This window comes from Stegostoma tigrinum, chromosome 7 (assembly GCF_030684315.1).
Source record: "Stegostoma tigrinum isolate sSteTig4 chromosome 7, sSteTig4.hap1, whole genome shotgun sequence".
Lineage (NCBI taxonomy): Eukaryota > Metazoa > Chordata > Chondrichthyes > Orectolobiformes > Stegostomatidae > Stegostoma > Stegostoma tigrinum.
In genome coordinates, this window is record NC_081360.1 from 50650634 (window position 1) to 50670758 (window position 20125).

General features: G+C 37.9%; 1 protein-coding gene across 4 annotated transcripts in view; it reads left to right on the forward strand.

Moving 5' to 3' along the window:
- ubr3 (ubiquitin protein ligase E3 component n-recognin 3) overlaps window positions 1–20125 on the forward strand; it is a 311396-nt gene that overhangs the window by 55840 nt on the left and 235431 nt on the right. For all 4 annotated transcript variants that reach the window (XM_048535342.2, XM_048535343.2, XM_048535344.2 and 1 more), the window contains exons 5-10: window positions 1648–1688; window positions 4026–4092; window positions 9718–9848; window positions 12231–12459; window positions 12711–12890; window positions 18239–18372. In XM_048535342.2, the coding sequence (XP_048391299.1) occupies window positions 1648–1688; window positions 4026–4092; window positions 9718–9848; window positions 12231–12459; window positions 12711–12890; window positions 18239–18372 (782 nt within the window). The remainder of the gene's footprint in view (window positions 1–1647; window positions 1689–4025; window positions 4093–9717; window positions 9849–12230; window positions 12460–12710; window positions 12891–18238; window positions 18373–20125) is intronic.

A 20125-nucleotide genomic window follows, 5' to 3' on the forward strand; every position in this document is an offset into this window, starting at 1 on the left:
ACGTTTCGGGCCTAGACCCCACATCCAGAACCTGTTGAGTTTATATTCTCGAGTAATGTTAAGTGTTTGCTTTGTATTTGTATTTTAATGACATATTTTAGAAAAAAACAAAGGGCTGTGCATGCTAGAAATCAAACAAAAACAAAACTTGCTTGAAAAACTCCTCCGTTCTGAGGAAGGGTCACTGGACTCAAAACATTAACTGATTTTTGTTTTTCTTTGGAGATGCTGCTAGACCTGCTGAACGTTTACAGCAACTTCTGGTTTTGTTCTGCGAAAAACTCATCAGGTCTGGCAGCACCTGTGGACAGAAATCCGAGTTAATGTTTTGGGTCCAGTTCTGAAGAAGGGTGACTGGACCCAAGACACAGCTCTGATTTCTGTCCACAGATGCTGTCACACCTGCTGAGTTTTTTTTCAGCATTTTTTTTTTGTTTGTATTTGAGCTAGGGGCATGTGGCTTTTCATTTAAATCTTTTGAAGGACTTTGATACCTTTGTAGGTATTTCTGTTGTGATGGTGATTCATTTAAAAAAAAAACACACATCCTGGAGACTAATGGGCATTTGTTTATACTGGGAGTACTTTTCAAAGTAAATAAGGTAAATAATTATGCAATAACTTTGTATTTGCAAGGTGAAATGATTTTTATATTGTCTTAGAAACATCCATAGTTTGGGAAAAGATTTTTAGTTTTAGTTTTTCAGAAGTTTTAGCTGGAGCTGGACATGTGACACTAAAACAGGAGGTAATTTCGAATGGCTTAAAAAATAGATTACTTCAGTATAAGGAAAAGTTCCAGATCAGAAGTATTTGGTTAAAACTCTGACGGAGTTATTTGTACCGAAGAATATCTAAACTCAGTCATATGAAGAATCAAGGAAGATACTACTGGATTCTAGTCCATCTCCCTTATAAGAATTGCTTTTTGTGCTGAACATGAAGACGAATTGTCTGTGCTTGTGCTGCACTGAGAATCTGTTTGGTTAAGGTGCAGTAGTTGGCTTTCTTGTCCTTGAAAATACACTAATTTAAGCAGGACTTTTTAAAAGCGCAAACTGATTTATGATGAAATGCTGGTGCAAACCAATTTGAGAAGCTATCAGAATGAAATTGGATACGTATTTGTGCTTGTTCTTGTTTAATTTTGCAGCTGGCCTAGTTCTCTCTGTGCAAGTATTAAAGGTTTATGCAGAAAAAAATGTTCTGTTTCAGATGTTGGAATTGAGCATGGACGGGTGAAGATTTTCTAATACCCTTAATGTTGAGCTGAACAACCAGACAATACCTAATTTTAACATAAATTAAATTTAATTTATCAATTCTGCATTAGAATCCCAGTCTAGTTATTGGTCCTGAAGTCTTTTTTTAAATGGAACTTTATAGTCAGACATTTCTGATCTACAAACAAAATTCCTGCTAATTAAGGCAACTGGATCCATATATACATGACTTACACGAGCCTGTTATTTCCTACCTTGTTAGGAAGAATAATTCTGGCTAGCCTGTTTTCACCGTAATAAATAAGCATCAGTGTTATTAATGTATTTTCCAGTTTATTAAAGATTAAATAATCATGTTCAGACTATAATGGATTGCAGTCTTTCTCAATTCATCAAACAATGTGTTTTCCTTTTCATTTTAAAGGTGCAACAGCAGGAACAGGACAGATGGATTCTTCTGATGAGGTAGTTTCAATCTAAAAACTGGAGAATTAGTAAAGTTTGCTTGCCAAAGTTTATCTTTGAAATCTACCTTCAATTTCAGTACAGTGTATCTGATTCTTGAGTGGGAAATTTGGGTAGTTTCAGTATTGTTCTTAGCATGAGGGCCACAAGCTCAAAATGGCCTTCAAATTGGCATACATCAGGAATAAGTTGGTAATCTTCTTCCACAAGGTAATCTGTTTGAGAAATGAAAAATATTTCAGTTTTTAGTAAACGAGATTAAAAAGTGTGGAGCTGGATGAACACAGCAGGCCAAACAGCATCTTAGGAGCACAAAAGCTGAAGTTTTGGGCCTAGACCCTTCATCAGGGTCTGATGAAGGGTCTAGGCCCAAAACGTCAGCTTTTGTGCTCCTAAGATGCTGCTTGGCCTGCTGTGTTCATCCAGCTCCACACTTTGTTATCTCGGATTCTTCAGCATCTGCAGTTCCCATTATCTCTCACCTTTTTAGTAAAGCTTGTCATGAGCCAATAGTGTGACATTTGTTGGATTTTCATTTTCTCAATGTATAATTTTATGTCCGCTATGTAGGAATTGTGTCCAAAGGGTTTCTATTTGGCTTCTAATTCACAAAATAATTAGAAACAAGGAAATTGATTCATTCAATCCAAATTCTTCATAATTTTTGAAAAGACAGAATCATTCCTTCAAAAATGAAATGATGGATGCTTTAAATCTGAAATAAAAGCTCAAAATGCTGGTAATAAGGATCTAATTAAGTAGTATCTGTGGGGGGGAAAATAGGTTTTGTTTCAAGGTTAGATGAACTTTTATCAGAAATTATTTAGGAATCACCTGTTGTTGACTTCAACCCAATAAACATCAATATGGTGGTCTTTTAACTACCATTAGCTGTGTAATTTCAAGTGAGTTGTATGATACACAGATAAGTTTGCATTTCAGTGTGTTCCATTACATTGGTGCTTGTTGCATGTGAAAGTGATTATAAAATCTCTATATCAGTGAGATAATTTAACCTGAAAACACATCCAAGGACTGCTTAAATGCCCCTAATGTGGGAAAGAAAATAAATGCCAGCAAAAACTTTTACAGGGATAAAACGTTTGTTTGTCTAATTAATTAATTATTTAAGTTAGTTCGAGTAATTTACAATGAGTGAACTAATTTTGGAGTACAGTGTCCTGTTATGTAGCCAAATTGCACAGAGGAAGATTCTAATTGGAGCAAATGTTTGACTGCTCACTTAATTTACTTTAAGTCTTGTTGGTTGAGGCAGGGTTACTGTCCAAGATGCTGACAGAACTCTCTATTCATTAAGTAATGCCTCTAGATCTTTGTTTTAAATCAAAACTGGGACAGCATATACCGATTAATCAGGGATTTTACCATTTTATATGCTTGAACAAATGTATTCATTCATTCAAGGTTTACCTGTATCCTCCTTAAGGTCCAGACAGCAGATTGATTGATTGATTAATTTGGCATGTTACCCACAGGGAGTGCCTTGTTTTAGCTAGTCCACCTGACAAGTGCAGAGTATCTTTCGTGTAGTTTATTAAATCCAGTTATTCTCACCTCCACTAACAGACCTAATACTATTGCTCCTGCACTTTTTCACTGTACAGCTAGATATTTGTTCTTTTAGGGCATGCGGGCATTGCTCTCCTTTATTGCCCATCCCTGTGCCGTCAAGAAGGAGGTGGTGAGCTGTTGCCTTGAATTCCTGCAGCCTCTGGAGTGTAGGGACACCCACAGTGCTGTTCAGGAGGGAGTTCGGTGTCAAACTCCTGGAAGGAATGGCAGTCCATTTCAAGTCAGAATGGCAGGTGGTAGTATTCCCACGTGTGTGCTGCCCGTGTCCTTCCAGATGGAAGTGGTTGCAAGTTTGGAAAGTGCTGTCATTGGTGAATTGTTGAGAGTCATTTTGTTTCTAATAGTATACGCTGCTGTAGCACTGTAAGGGGTGGAGCGAGCGGTTGTTAAAGATGTCACATAGGTTACCAATCAAGTAGGCTGCTTTCTCCTGGATGTTTTTAAAAATTTATTCATTCACAAGATGCAGGCATCACTGGCTAGTTCAGCATTTATTTTCTTTCCCACATTAGGGGGATTTAAACAGTCCTTGGATAAGCATATGGGTAATGATGAGCGTGTAGGGGGAGGGGCTTAGATTAGTTCACAGGTTGGCACAACATTGAGGGCCAAAGGGCCTGTTCTGCGCTGTATTGTTCAATGTTCTTGGTTCTATATAATTTGCAACAACGCTTGGTATTTCAAATATAAATTATAGGGTGCCGAGTTACATTTTCCTCTAACAGACATTCCTTCATTTTTCAGGAGGAGCAAGATGGAAGTCAAGGTGTTGGCAAACGGAAGAGGGTTAAACTCTCTAATAGCACCAAAGGTCTGTGTATTTTTTTAAAATACCTTTATTAATTGCTAGTGATGTGCAAGTAATGATTCTGAAATCATTGCTCTTGAGGAAACTGCTCTTTTGAAATTCCCTGTTTATTAATTGGTGAAATGAATGTCCCATATTTCCTCAAGTACTGGTTATACTGCATTGCCTCCATGAAGTTACTATTGTTCCCATGTCGGTGTTAAAAGTAGTGATGATGTCACGTTTGGATCTACTCTCGCTGAGTTTCTGTCATAACGTCTAATTCTATGGGTAGTATGTTTGTACCTCGTCAAATAGTGTTCTGTTTTTTGTTGTTCCTGCAAGGTCCTCTTCACGATATGGAAATGTATGTCTTCATTCTCTCCAAGTAGAATTCCAATCTACCTGTGGCCGTGCATAATTGACTTATCCACCAATGTCAATGGTTCTGTATTCAATATTGCTGTCCTTTTTTTAGTTAAACCAGTATCAAGCTTGAGGAACAATGCCTCCTCTTTCCCTTACACACCCTGCAATTCTGTGGTTTTGCATTGATCTCAGTATTATTTGAAAATACAGGTGAAAAAATACAGATGTTGGACATCTGAAGCACAAACATTAAAATGCTGGAGCCACCGAGCGGATCAAGAAGCATCTGTGGGAAAGAAACTACTTTTTTAAGAATTTGTAAGATTCTTATGACTATACAAAAAATGTTAACTAATCTATTTTGCTAGATGATGCTTAAATTCCCAAATATTTTCCTCTTTTATATCCCACTTTTTGAAATGTTTTAATTTTATACCCAATCTGCAAATTTTTGATATTAATTCCTCCAGACTATTCTCTTGCTTAGCTATTTACATTACTTACATTCCATAATTGTCCTGTTGATTGCTTTATGGGTTTGCCTTATTTTAATATAAATGTGTTAGCCCTCTTTGTTCCTAATTTGGTCAGTGTGTAGATCTGTTTTTTTTATTTTCAGTTCCAAATAAAGATTCACATTGAAAATGTGAATTTGCCTACTTGCGACACAGTTTGGCTGATGTACCATATGTTGCTGAGATAGTAGGAACTGCCGATGCTGGAGAAGCTGAGATAACACTGTATGAAGCTGGATGAACACGGCAGGCCAAGTAACATCAGAAAATTTTCTGAAGAAGGGTCTCGACCCGAAATGTCAAACTTTCCTGCTCCTCTGATGCTGCTTGGCCTGCTGTGTTCGTCCAGCTTCACACCGTGTTATACCATATGTTGCTGCTATTTTCGTGTTTGAAGATGGGTAAACTGTGCAAATATTTGAGTGCTCTCCACTAAGTGATCCAAGTAGTGTACCAGTATTTTTGTCATCAAAATAAAAACTGCTAATTAAATGTCAGATCATTCCACTGTGTGTGTGTGTGTGTGTTTTTTCCTAAAGGTTGCTGTAAATATTTATATGCTTGTGAGGACACTTCTAATTTGGGAAAAACAAGTGTATTTTGCAATAATAATGCTGAGACAGTAGATGCTCAAGTTATTGCAAGGTAAATCAGCAATTTCTACTATTCACAAGTTTGCCGTTCTGTTGGAAATTGCTGTTTTAGAGCTGCTCATTCCTCCTCTGGTGTGAATTTATAGTCCACACTGAGACTTGGTATTAAATAAAAATTGAAAGAGCTGCGGATGCTGTAAAAGTTCAGCAAGTCTGACAGCATCTGTGAAGGAGTTAACTTTTTTAGGGTCTGGTGACCCTTCCTCAGAACACAGCCTTCAGAGGAAGAGTCACTGGACCTGAAGTGTTAACGCTGGTTTTTTTTTCCTTCACAGATGCTGCCAGACCTGCTGAGCTTTTCCAGCAACTTTGTCCTTGGTATTGAAATGATTGCTTTGGCATGGATTGCATTTTTGTAATTGACCACTCCCAGTGGTAAAACTTGCTGAAAAAGTTAGGATTGGTGTATTTTAGGAGTGAGAAAATGTAATAGTGTGGTAATACAGTAGTACAAAACAAACTGTCTCTGACCAAGGAAAGAATAGACTTACAATTATGGAACTTTGTGTTGTTAGAAGGAAATTTAAAGTTTCATTTCGTTTGCAGGATGTAAGTGTGTTTACAAGCTAGCTATTATTGCCAATCCCTATGTACCCTCTGAGGTGTGGGTGAGCTGTCACTTTGAACTACTTCACTCCATGTGGTTCAGCTATACTCAGTGCTGTTAAGTAAAGGGTTCCAGGGTTTTGATGCAGCCACTGAAAATGAACCGTGATTAAATGTCCAAGTCAGATTGGTGTGAGACTTGGAAAGGAACTTGCTGGTGGTCATGTTCTCTCATGCCTGCTGTCCTGCCTTTTACAGGTGGTAGATGTTTTGGGTTTGGAAGGTGCTGGGAAAAAGAACCTGAGGCAATTGCTGCAGGACATCTTTTAAATGGTCGCTTATACTTTCTCTATTATAGAGAAAATGGATGTATAATGTGTAACAAAGTCGTTGGCTGCTTTGATAGAATGCATTAAACGTTTTGTGTGTCATTAGAGCTGTACAAATTCAGGTAATTGGATGGTATTCCATCACACATTTGGCTAGTTTCTAGCAGATAGTGGATTGGCTTTTATGGTGCAAGATTTGAGATTATGTATATTTTAATATCATTTACTTTTTGAATTTTTGATTTTAGAATCAGTGACACGAGGTGTCTGTGTCGTTTGTAAGCACTTTTGTAGCCGTAATGATTTTCTTTTTTTTAAAAAGAAGGTCGTATTAAAGAGACTTCTTGGAAATTAATTGAGATTTGAGTGAACAAAGTATATAGCTTAATGTGTAGCTTTCAGACAGAATTCTGAAATTTTTTGTTTGGGCTAGGGAGAAACATGCAATATTTGGAAAGGAAATATTGCGGTTTTAGTTAGGGCGTTCTACAGAAGTCTTTGAGGCTGGAGTATAAAACAGTTGATCCTGAGAAGGGTGGACAGCTTTAGGACTGTTAAGAAAGAGGTTACCTCCATCTAAGGAGGTTAGCTGAAACATTGCAGACCAGAAGTGTTTGGTTAAAACCCTGAAAGGGTTATTTGAAATTGCAAAAGTTTTTAAGCTTAGTTTGTTGCTTTGCACTTTTCTGCTGGTCCTAAGTTGTCAGTGAACTTGATGTGTTAAAGGCTGTCGTACCTTGCTATTTAGAAGTGTCCATGGTTTCAAGAAGCAGTTAGTATCTGTACTATTTTGTTTTTATTTGCAGCTACTTCTTTTAACAGATTGAGTGCCCAGTTTTTTTTACTGAAACTGCATGGACTAGGGTTTATTCAACATGAGTAGAATAAGAGCATTGTATGAGAATATTGACTATCTGCCTAACTTCTGATACTTGAAGGTTCTTGCCCCACCCCCTTTCCATTTCAGCTTGTGGTACTTGGACTCACGCTACAGAGAAAAAGATGAAAAGTGGATCACTTAAACCAATCAATGGTGACAGAAGGTGGATTTTATTGCTGCATTTACTACATATTAACTTGTAGAAAATCACATAACATATGAATTAGGATGAGAAGTAGGTCATTCATTAAAAGTATGGCTGATCTGATTGTGGCCTCAACTTCACTTTCCAACCTACCTCTGGTACTATTTCAGACACCTATTAGTCAAGAATCTTGACTACCTCTGCTTTGAAAAGTAATCAGTGACCTTACCATCACCACTTCCTAGAGAAGAAAGTTCCAAGGAAGCTTGATTCTCCTATACAAAGGAAATTCTCCGCTTCTCTGTCTTAAATGTCCGACATCTTATTTGTAAAGTGTGTCTTGTATTTCTGGTCTGTCCTGTAATGAAAAGCATTCTGTATACAGCTCCCTGATAAACCCCTTATGATTCTAGAAGATCACCTTTCAATCTTCCAAACTCCAGTGTGTTTAGGCCCAGCCTGTCTATCAAAGATGCATGCTGCAGGTATCAGTTCAAGCCTTCGCTGAACTGCTCGAATGCATTTAGATCCTTTCTTAAAATAATCAACCCATAACTCGACAGAATACTCCTGTTGTGGTCACAATAATTTGTAAAGCTGTAACCTCTATTTTCTCTGAAGTGAACAGCAACCTTGCATTTGGGTTCTTAAACCACAAAGTTAGCATGCAAGCGATTGTGTATATGTATCTGGAAATCCAGATCAATCTGTACTTTAAGAGTTCTGCAGTTTTTCTCCATTTAAATAATTTACTGCTTTTCTATTGCTTCTTCCAAAGTGGGTGAGTCACATTTTCCCACATTATATTCCACCTGCCAGATCTTAGACCATTCACTCAGCCTATCTATATTCCTTTGCAATGTGCTTTCTGACGAATCTTTGTGTCATCAGCAAATTTACGAACCGTACTTTCAACCTCTTCGTTCAAGTCATTGATGTAAATTGTTGAAGACCAAGCATTGAACTCTGTGGCATTCCACTGTGCACATCCCACTGACCCAAGGGTGACTCATTTATGTCTACTCAGTTTGGGAACCCACATTCGATACATGTTAATAAGGCATTTCCTATGCTGTGTGGTAGCCTTTGAGGTGGTAACTTGCCACATGCCTTCTGGATATCAAAGTACAGCAAGTAGTGCCATTGAAGTTTAATTTTATTCATTGTTTATTACATTCTCAACTCCAGTAACTTAATTAAACAACACTTTCCTTCCACAAAACCAAGTTGACTTGGCTTGAATGCTTTGAGAATTTCCAAATGGCCACCTATAAATTCCTTTTTAATAATAGATTTCTGCATGCTCCATAGGACATATGTTGAGCTAAGTGACCTGTAGTTTTGTTTTTTTTTGTCTCTGCCATCATTGGAGGAATCACATTGATGATTTTCCAATCTGATGGGAGCTACCCAGAGTCTAGGGAGTTTCGGAAAATTAGAGTCAATGCATCTACTGTGAGCAGCCACTTTTTTTTAGCGACACTGGGATAAAGTCAGAATCTTGGATGAGCCAGCTTTTGCTTCTATTTCCTGGTGATTGTAATTGTTGTGCATTCCTCCCTCTCTTTCGCATTTTGATTCACAATGAAGGTAGATGCAAAATATCTGTTTAATTCATCCGCTATATTTTATTTTCTGTTATTTAATGCCCCAGAATACCGTCCAGAGGCCCAGAGTTCACTTTACTTGCTCTTTTAATTCTTAAATTCTGGTAGAAATGCTATTACCCATTGTATACTTCCAGTTAGTTTCCTATTATACTGTAATTTCTCCCTCCTTTATTTTCGTCATTCATTACTGTACTGTCCTTTTTATATTGGGGGTGTCCTTCCCCGACTTGTGCTTGCGCTTGTGCTCGCTCTCTGGCGTTCCTTCTCTCACATACTAGTAATCTGCAAATCGATTTTAGCCTGAATTTGGTATGGAAGTGTATCAGTGACTTGGCCTCGACAGCCTTCTATGAAGCTCATTTGCTGCAGCAGGCTGTGGAACCAAGTCATTGAGGGTACTTAAGATAGAGAGAGAGGTTCTTGATGGATAAAGAGTTCAATGGTTACAGGGAGAATGTAGGAAAGTGGTATTGTGGAACAGATCAGCCATGATCACATGGTGGAGCAGACTTGATGGGCTGAATTCTGCCCTTTTATCATCTTTAGGTCAGCAGCCTTTGATCAGCCAGATATACAAATCATATTTTTACATTGCATTTCAGATTCATCCATTATGGATATTTTGAAACATAAATGCTTTCTAGAAGAGCTATTGTTTTGGACTGTCAAATATGAGTTTCCACAGAAAATGGTAACCTTTCTGCTAAACATGCTGCCTGATCAGAACTATAAGGTATGTATGCATGCACAAAGGTCAATGGTGAATTTTTTTTCAAATATTGTTGGCTTAACTCAAAAAGTAATTCATATTAATGCCTTTCCATACTGTAACATTTTAAGTCTTGGGGTTTTGAAATAACAATTGCTAACAATACAATATAAACCACATTCATTTTAGATGTTTTGTCTTTCTATTTAATTCAAAATTTTGTAATCACTGCATTCTTGATGTACTTGCACATTTGAAGCAAGTAGCTATACTGTTGGTTCTCACTAGACAGCAGATTGGTTGTTTATGTTGTCTATCTTGGACTGTTTTCTGTCCAGAAGTGCACAAGTAGTTGCATCCACATTCAGAGAGCATCTCTTTGAGATTCTGAGAGTTAAAATTCATGTATTCTGACAGCACAAGCTAAAATGCTTGCACCCTGATTTAAACAAAAAAAAACTTTAATACAAAAGTGCAATTATATTGCAATAATTATCTATTTTTGCTACCAAATTTCAAATTATACAAAGAAAGGGAATAATTTGGACGAATGTGGATTAGTGGTAATGTCGTTGGACTATTATCTGATGGATCAAATTTAATGCTTTAGGGCATCGGTTGAAATCCTGCTGGAGCAGCTCGGAATAAATCTGGATTTGAAAGCAAGGTCTCTATAATGGTGCCCATGAAACTGTCATCAATTGTAAAAATCCATTTGGTTCATTAAGCCATCGGGGAGCATATCTGCTGTTCTCATCTTGTCTGACTTACACGTGGCTGAGATTCACTAACGTGATTGACTCCTAATTGCTGTTTGAGGTGTTATAGCAAGTAACTGATTTCCAGGGCAATTAGGGAAGAGCAATGAATACAGGCCTGGCAGACAGTACACACAGCCTATGAAAAATTAAATAACAAACATGCCTTCAGTAACACAGATATTTAGTTACTCTAACTTCAGACTAAATATCTATTTAAGTTGCCTTCTACCTTGCATATTCAACAAGTAAATAATTCCTATTTTAATGAAATGGCAAGAAATAAGAACAGACATGTATCCTACAATTCTGAATGAAGTAACTTTGATTTAGAAATCTGATATTTCAGTCTGTTACTGAGATTTCCAATGGCAGCTGTAATAGTGCTGGCACATTACTTTTGGCATATTGATCAGTGAAACTCAGTAGTGCCCATTTTACACAATGGGTTACAATTTTAGATTTATTATTTTTAACCTGGAAAAGTTAAGGTGGAAATTAAAATTAAAAAATGGGGCTTATCTTTTCCCTGCAGGGTCCTTTGCATATTTTGTGTTTTGGGTCAGTACCAGGGTGTTTTGCAACCTGATTTCTGGCTATGATCAGATCAGATATCTGTTGTTTAAACATAGCACAGCTTTGCATTTTATACCCAGACTTCTCAAATTAAGGTGTATTGAGAAATATCTTTTTCTACTACTTAAATACAAATAATGTCTGCAAATAAAAATCTTTAATGTGGGAAAGAAAATTTTAATTGTAGCATTGTTTCTGGACGTTGTTTGTGCTGCATAGAGGAAACAAGCATTCATGTAAATTGTAATCATCCTAAACCAAGAATGTGTATTAAGTTTGCTTTGGGTATGGGAATTCAAATTTGTAGAAATTGAAACTCTTGCTGCCTTTGTTAGGTATGTTTTTTTTTGGTTTCTAAGCATTTAAGGCAGATTATTTGCAGTGGAAAGTTTTTTTTTCAGTTTGTTTTCAAAAACATCTGTCTTTAAATCAGAAGATGAGAATGCACTTTGACCTGATCTGAAACTTTGGTTATAGTACACACAGTTTTCTCATCCAAACCTTGTTCTAGTGGAGGAAACTTGGTTGAGCATGTTTTGTTGAGACCTTTTTTAATGCAGTAATCCAACTGAGATTAATAATGCAGAGTTGGGAACAATGGATGGGATGTGATGGGCAAGTACTTAGTCTGAATTATCTCCAATAGGGTGTTTTTTCACAATGCCTCTCATTTGCAGATGATGTCACTTAGTTCTGCGGGTGGTGGTGTTCTGGGTAGTTAACACGTCGTTGTTAACTGCAAATGTTGATAAATGTTTGATCCGTTGATCGTGGATTCACTTTGCGAAAGGTGTTAAGTAGCAATCTATGTAGGAAGTCTAGACTGTTAATACTCTTGTTGGGGTTACAACAAAATTTTGGTGCCCTCGGTAACTTGGTTAAAATGGATTTAGTACATACTAGACTTATTTTTTTGCCAACTTTGGTAAAAGTTACAAAATGATGGCAGGGGAAAAACCAGCTGGTTCATTAAACTCTGCCTTGACTACAAGTTATCTTTGCTTTAACTTCGGTATGATGTCAACCTGCAATAATGAAATCTTACAGTATTAATTTTTACTTTATTTTTCAGATAGCTTTTACTAAAACGTTTGTTCAACATTATGCCTTCATTATGAAAACTCTGATTAAGAGCCATGAATCAGACACCATGTCCAATAGGATTGTTCATATTAGTGTTCAGTTATTTAGCAATGAAGAATTGGCACGGCAGGTGACTGAAGAATGTCAGCTGCTAGAAATAATGGTCACTGTGCTACTTTATATGATGGAAAGTTGCCTTATCAAAAGTGAGTTGCAAGGTGAGTGGAAATTTAATTTTATGACATTCTGAACTTGTAGAAAACAGGTTTTCTCATTTTCCTGACTGTCTTTGTTTATGTTTAATTGGGCACAATTTATTTTGTAATACTAAAAATTAGAAATACAAAAACATCACTTTCAGGATTTTCAAAATTGCTTTTGTATGTCAGAAGGAAATATTGAGTTGTGTTTTAATTGAACTCTGAACCTGTAGTTTTGTGTTCATTTTTGTAATTACTTGTTCATTTAGATGAGGAAAACAATTTTCATGTTGTTGTAAACTGTGGTGAGCCACTCTTGAAGAACAATACATACTGGCCTTTGGTTAGTGATTTTATAAACATCCTTTCGCATCAAAGTGTGGCAAAACGTTTCTTGGAAGATCAGGGGCTTCTTCAGATGTGGATGAATTTTGTTTCCTTTTTTCAAGGTAAGTTTCTTTCTAAGGATTATTTCACGTTGCTTTGTCTTCAGAGGCTGTTATTTTTAGTGTTCTCCCAACACTGGTACTTTTATTACATAAAGTATTCAATAATTAAGAATAATGTCTTCTTTCTGTAGCCCAGTTGGGAACTTTACTTTTGGAATCTGGAATATCCAGCTTGGCCCTTCGAGCCTTCTCTACCAATTCAGTAAAATTAAAAATAAAATTCATAATCAAGCGTGGTGTATAGATCTGTACATTGCGGAGACTGAGCTCCAGCTCTCAGACACCTTTTACCTATCTTCCCTGGACTATGACTGCACCATCAAACATCAGGTTGAGTCCGCATTGGCTGATAACCTCCTCTGGGGATCTCCCCTCACAAAGTCTAAACTGATTAGTTTCCCCCAATAGCGTACAGCCTGCTTCTACCTCCTTCCTGCTCTGAAGAATCATCACTGGACCCAAAACATTAACTTCGCTTTCTTTCCACAAATGCTGTCAGATCTGCTGAGTTTCTCTGGAAATTTCTATTTTAGTTTCAATACATCATTGTTGACTTTCTTATCTGTGTGTCCCAAATTTTCTGCCCTCCTTTATCTATCATAAACCTATCTAACTCAATGACCCAGTCTGCACATTTTTTCTCTTTTGGGGAAGAAAATTCTAAAGAGAAGTAGCTCTCTGAGGAAAAAAATGTAACATTGTCTACATCTTAAAATCAAGACTACTTTTTCTTCAACTGTGTACCAGTGTTCTTTGTTTGCTGTGTCAGGGCACCCAGTTTCTCTGTACCCGAGTTCGGCAAACTTATTCCATTTCTCTGCTCTCTCCAGTTTAACTGTTCTTAATTAATGAGCTTTTATCTAAAACAGAATCCACAGGCCTTGAGACTTTAAGGTTTTTGCTTTTGATCTCAATCTCTTAATGCTGACTGAGATGTTCTCAGTAATTGTGAGATCGCTACCTTTTGAGGCCCTACTTGTTAACTTGCTTCCTAACTCTCTCTACAGGTAGTTGTCCTGTAACATAGTTGTGTGACCTTGCGCCATAGAATATTGTTACTGAAAATCACGTTACAGGGAAATTACAATATCTGTAAACCAGAAAATTTGTGTTTTCCAAACAGTGTCCACTATTCATCAATCAATCAAGTTATAGCCAATCTGTGTTCACAAAACAAGTGATATAGCAGAACTACCTGTACTTTGCTTTTAGGTGTTCTCTCTGGTTTTATTTTGTTTTAAAACCAATGTAAACCATGAACACTGGCTGTTAAATCGCCCACTCCAGAATATCCTGCAGCTGTTCTGAGACCTACTTGACTTTAACAGCTGGGATGCAATATTCTGAAGTGTTGTTTGTGGCTGCAGAAACATTTTATCTATTCCCCTTAGTATTGAAAATTCAACATGTAGTCCAATCACATTTATTCCTCCTCCCATGTACAACCAAGCCAACTAGGGTGCAACAAACTTGGCTGTTGCTACATTCCTTTGAGAGGCTGTACCCCCAGCAACTATTTTGCTGGGAATGGCCAGAGGCGGTTTCAGCACCACCACTCTAATCCTCTTACTCTGACTGGTGGTCATCTTTTCTGTCGTTTTAGTGTCTTGGGAGTGACCACCCCTCTCACTATACTTGCTTTGTATAATATTCTCACCCTCCGATGCTCCAGAGTGTCACCAGCTGCTATTCCAGTTCCAAATATCCTGTGTACGTTCTTGTCCAAGGTGCTGGAACTATGCCTGACTTCTCACATTGAGCAGGAGTATGCCATGACCTTGAACTCTCCGTCCATGCCTTACCCCTTTAAATTTGACTCTTATGTTGCCCATAAAGTCAAATAATATCACTTACACTAGGGCCCTTCTCTGGACCTCTGCACTATTGCCTTCTACAAACTATAAACCCAAAATAAAGATCTTACAATCTTTCAGTGATTTTAAATAGTATAAATACTCACCTGACCTTACTCACCCAACTTGCCGTTCCTTCTTGACCCTCGTCACTTTTCCCAGATTGCTTACTGTCATGCTGTTGCAGGATACCCTTCCCAGAGTGCTTCATACTGATGGCGACTGCTGGACACTTTGCCCAGACAGCTTCACTGCGATGTTGCATTGCATTGGAACCGTTCAGAGAAGATTAACTTAGCCAATTCCTGAAATGAGCAGGGGTTGCCTTTTTTGAGGAAAGGTGTAATAGTTTGGATTGTTATTGATTTGGAGTGTAGAAGAATGTGAAGTGATTGTGTTGAAAGATAGATTCTGTTAGGATGTAGTAAGGCTGTGTTGGCCCCATATAAAAGTTGGCATTGGAGGCAGTACGAAGAGATTAATTGGACTGATTCCTGAGATGAGTCTAGAAGTGTACAAGATTCTGAGCAGTTGTCACAGGGTAGATGTTGAGATGGTGTTTCCAGTGATAGGGAGTCTTGAACTGAGGGGCAAAGTTACACAAGAAGGATACACTCCACACTGAGATGTGAAGGAATTTCTTCTCCCAGAGAGTAGTGACTGAAATTCTCTACCTCAGAATTGTAGCGGCTAGATCACAAAGTATTTAAAGAGGATGTGGATAGACTTTTTAAAATTGAGGTGTTGAGCATTATAATGTGCTGGAATGAGAGGTGTTGAGGCCTGGGATTGATAACCATGAACTTATTGAATGACAGGACAGGCTTGAGGGGTTGAATGACCTACACCTCTGATTTCTCACGTCATGACTTGATTGATCTCCACAAAGCCAGAGGCCAAGAGGCAGTACTGGACCAAGTTAGAGGCCCAGATCTCCCAAACAACAGACTCCCACCATCTATGACAAGGCTGAAACACCATTAGGGGATACAAAATGAAATAGCTTTCTATGTTTGATTTTGAGCAGAAGACCACCAGCATGGCAACGCTTGCCTGAACAGACCCAGATACACCTGTCCCTCTGTCAATGCTTCAGAAGTCCGGTCAGTCTTCCTGGAAGTCAACCCGACTAAAGTGGTGGGCCTGAACGGTGTCCCCAGCTGAGCACTCAGATCCTGTGTAGGCCAACTACGGACGTATTCACCAATGTCTTCAACCTCTCCCTTCGATAAGCTGAAGTCTCCACCTGCTTCAAGAAGACCACCATGAACCCGACACCAAAGAAAACACATGTGGTGCACCTTAACTACTGCCCATTAGCTTTGACTTCAAGAATCATGAAACACTTAGAGGCTGGCCATGGCCCATGTCAACTCCATTCTCCCAACCTGCTTCGAGCCCCTGCAGTTTCCTCAGAGGATGCCATATCCCTAGCCCTGCACTCATCCCTGGAACATCTGGACACCAAAGACACCTACGTCAGACTTCTGCTCATTGACTACAACTCTGCCTTCAACACCATTCTCCCCACCAAACTGTTCTCAAAGCTCCGTGACCTCAGTCTCGGCTCTGCCTTCTGTAACTGGATCCTCAACTTTCTGACCCATAGGCCACAATTGGTGAGGTTAGTTAACCGTACCTCCTCCAAATAACACTCAACACGGGAGTCCCCAAAGGGTATACCCTGAGCCCCCTACTGTACTCCCTGTACACGTTACGACTCTGTTGCAAAATTCCAAGCACGCACTATCTGCAAGTTTCCTGATGATACCACCGTCATGGGATGGATATCTAACAATGATGAGTCGAAGTACAGAAGGGAGATAGAGGGCTTGGTGACGTGATGCAATGAAAACAATCTGTGTCTCGACGTCAGCAAAACTAAAAAATATGTCTTTAGAATGCCTTCAGAAAGAAAGGAGGAGAACATGTCCCCATGTACATCAATGAAACGGAGGTTGAGAGAGTGAAGAGCATCAAGTTCCTCGAGTGACAATAACAACCAACTTGTTCTGGTCTTCTCATGTTATTGAACAGTCAAGAAGGCACAACACCTCTTCCTCCAGGCGGTTGAGGAAATTTGGCATGTCCATAAAGTCCCTCACCAGCTTCTACAAATGCACCATTGAAAGCATACTGTCCAAGTGCATTATGGCATAGTATGGCAACTGCTCTGCCCAGGATTGTAAGAAACTACACAAGGAGGTGTGCGTAGCCCAGACCATTCACAGACCAAGGCTTGATGCCACGGAAAGGCGGCTAACATCATCAAAGACCCATCGCACCCTGATAACGAGCTCCTACAACTTCTTCTCTCGGGCAGAAGATTCCGATTCCGAGCATGTTTAGGAACAGCCTCTTTTTCCGGCTGTTATCGGACTGTTGAATGGACTCTATCCTCCAATAATGTAACCTATGTGCCTCTAAGTCTTTATAATTTGTACATCCCTTGCTTGCTGTGATCTGCCAGTACCGCTTGTTCAGAAAAAGCTTTTCACTATTTCAGTACGTGATGATTTAAAAAAAATGGATACAGCAATAATGTTTCCCCTCTAGGTGGAGTCAAGATTGAAACAGCACAGTTTGAAAATAAGGGATTTCGTAGTCAAGATGGAGGTGAAGAACTTTTTCTTCTGAGGCTGTTAAACTTTGGAATTCTGTTCTGCATAGAACATTGGAGGTTTGATCAATAAGTAGATTCAAGGATGAATTGTAGATGTTATGATAGACAAAGGAGATGAGATTTATGGGTGAGCAGGTGAAAGTGGAGTTTAGGCTATAGTCTGATGCACCATGATCTTAATACAGCTGCCTCAGGGTGTTTAATGGCCTACTGTTACTCCTATTTCTTATGATCTCCCTTTCTATGACATTTATCAAAACATACACAAAGAAAGTACATGTATTGTGATTTTTATTTTTAACTGTGTGTGGAAAAGTTTGTGGGACTAAATGCCACGTAATCACTGTTTCCAATTTAGTTTGAACATCTACAATATTAGTGCTTGATAATACATATGTTGCACTTAGATTCCTTCTGCACTGTAAAATTCTATTCGACACATTGTGTCTATTTGGGCTCCCCAAAAAATTACCCAGCTAGTCCATTCTCCAGCCCTAACTCCATAGCACTCCAAGTTCATCACTTTTTCAAATATACTCTGTACTCAATGGCTTTTGAAAGAATGTTTGTTTTTGAGAGAGATGGTTTCTTGATTAGTAAGGGAATCAAAGCTAATAGGGAAAAGGCAGGAGGATGAGGTTAAGAAATATATCAGCTATGATTGACTGACTCGCAGAGCAAACTCCGAGCAGAATAGCCTAATTCTGCTCCTATATCTCAAGACCTTCTTGTCTAAGTAATAAAACCAGTGGTCAAATCTTGCAATTTGTCAATGATACTAATGTGATAATAAACTCTCAACAATTGACTTGTTTTAGACTGATTACATTGTTTGAATTGCATTGTCATCTTGTTTATTCAATTTTTTCTAGGAATGAATTTAAACAAACGAGAGTTAAATGAACACGTAGAATTTGAGTCTCAAACGTACTATGCTGCATTTGCAGCAGAATTAGAAGCCTGTGCACAACCAATGTGGGGACTTTTAACACATTGTAAAATTAGGGTAAGATATTACTATGTCCTATTTTCAAGGCATTTAAAATCTGAAATCATGTTCAGTGCAGAAATAATGTCTGAACAATTACTGGAATATACATAATTGAATTTCATTAATCATGGAACAGCACACTGATAATCTGCCAGGATGAATGATCAGATTTGTGGTCTTTGTTCCTCAATGTGTTTGACGTACTTGAACGTGATAATGATTTTGTTCTCTCAACTCATTGCAAGGTGAATTGCATGATGTTGAACACAGAATTAATAAAAACTGAATAAAAACAAAATGCTGAAGTAACATAGATTTGTCAATATTTGAATAACAGAATGGCATTTAAGGCACATACCTATTGTCAGAAGTGAGAGATGTTTTTATATTGTATATCTTATATCTAAAATATGATTGAGAAAATGATAAGTAAAAGACAAGAGTTAGTTTCAATGATCTATGTTGCTAAATGGGCTTGCTGATAATGTTCAAATAGCTATTTGTAAAAGTTAGAAAGGAGCATAAAATGCATGCATGGATGGAAATAGGATTTGCATCGCTTTGTGAACAGAAAATCAAGGCTACATAAAGCATGTCAAAAGCTCAGTAAGGCAATAACATGATATAGCTGGGAGAAGTTTTAAAAATATAATGGCATTCAGTGGAGGATAAAATAATCAGGAAAAAATGGAGAAGTAACAAAGATCTGAGTTGAGTGAATTAATATTTAGAAAGTTGTAAATGGTTCAGCAAAAGGTTGAGGGAAGTCCTGTAGTTTAGTAAAGTTCAGCAGATAGAACTGTTGGAGTGGATTGTGACATTTTGCACAGTCACTTGTCTTTTTTTACATAATAAAGGCAAAATCATACCACCGATATTGTTTATTATATTCACTTAGAAAAATAACAACTTTTTGCCTTGTATGATGTGTAATTGAAGTTCTTTTGAAAAACTGAGTGGGAGGCATCCATGGATGTTGTTTTTCTAGATTTCCAGAAGATATCGTGTTAGCTAAAGCTGAATGATGGAATGGAAGGCAATTTTTATTGATCTAATTTATGGAATTGGCTTCGTGGCAGGAGATTAAGAACAAATAAATTGGCAGCTGTTGTAATTGGTAGGCTGTGAAAGATTGAGGTATTCTTCAGACATTGGTCTTGGACTCTCAACAATTCGCTTTATTTATTAATGGGGTCGAAAGTCATAGATTGAATATTTCAAAAAATGGGCATCATTTTAATTACTGTGTTCACAAAAATAAAATTGTAAGATGTTAAAGATTTAAGGAAGTAAGACTGTGTGGCATATAGTTTTCAATCTAGGCAAATGTGAGGTCGAATTTAAAGAGGCTAGTATACTTTGTAGATTCATTTACTGAGTAGCCAGGTGCGTAGATCATTAAAGTGTCATGTGCAGATGTACAAAAATAATCAAAGATTAATGAAAAATGTAGCCATTGTATAGGAGGACTAGAATACAGGAACATTTATATGGTGTTTCAGCGGTACAAAGTCCTGGTTAGACCACACATAGAGTGCCGAGAGAAGTTCTGGATAAAACCCCTTCAAGGAGAATGTATTGATCTTGAAAAGAGTGCATTGTAGTATTATCACAATGGTCCCAGGTTAAATTAGGAGGTAATGTAAACTTGGGTCATATTTAGGAGATTAAGGAGCTGGCTGGTGGCGTAAACCTGGTTCTTAGACTTTGGGGAGTTAAATTAGGAAAGACTTTAGCAACATTTTGGGTTAAATAGTTTGGATCTTTC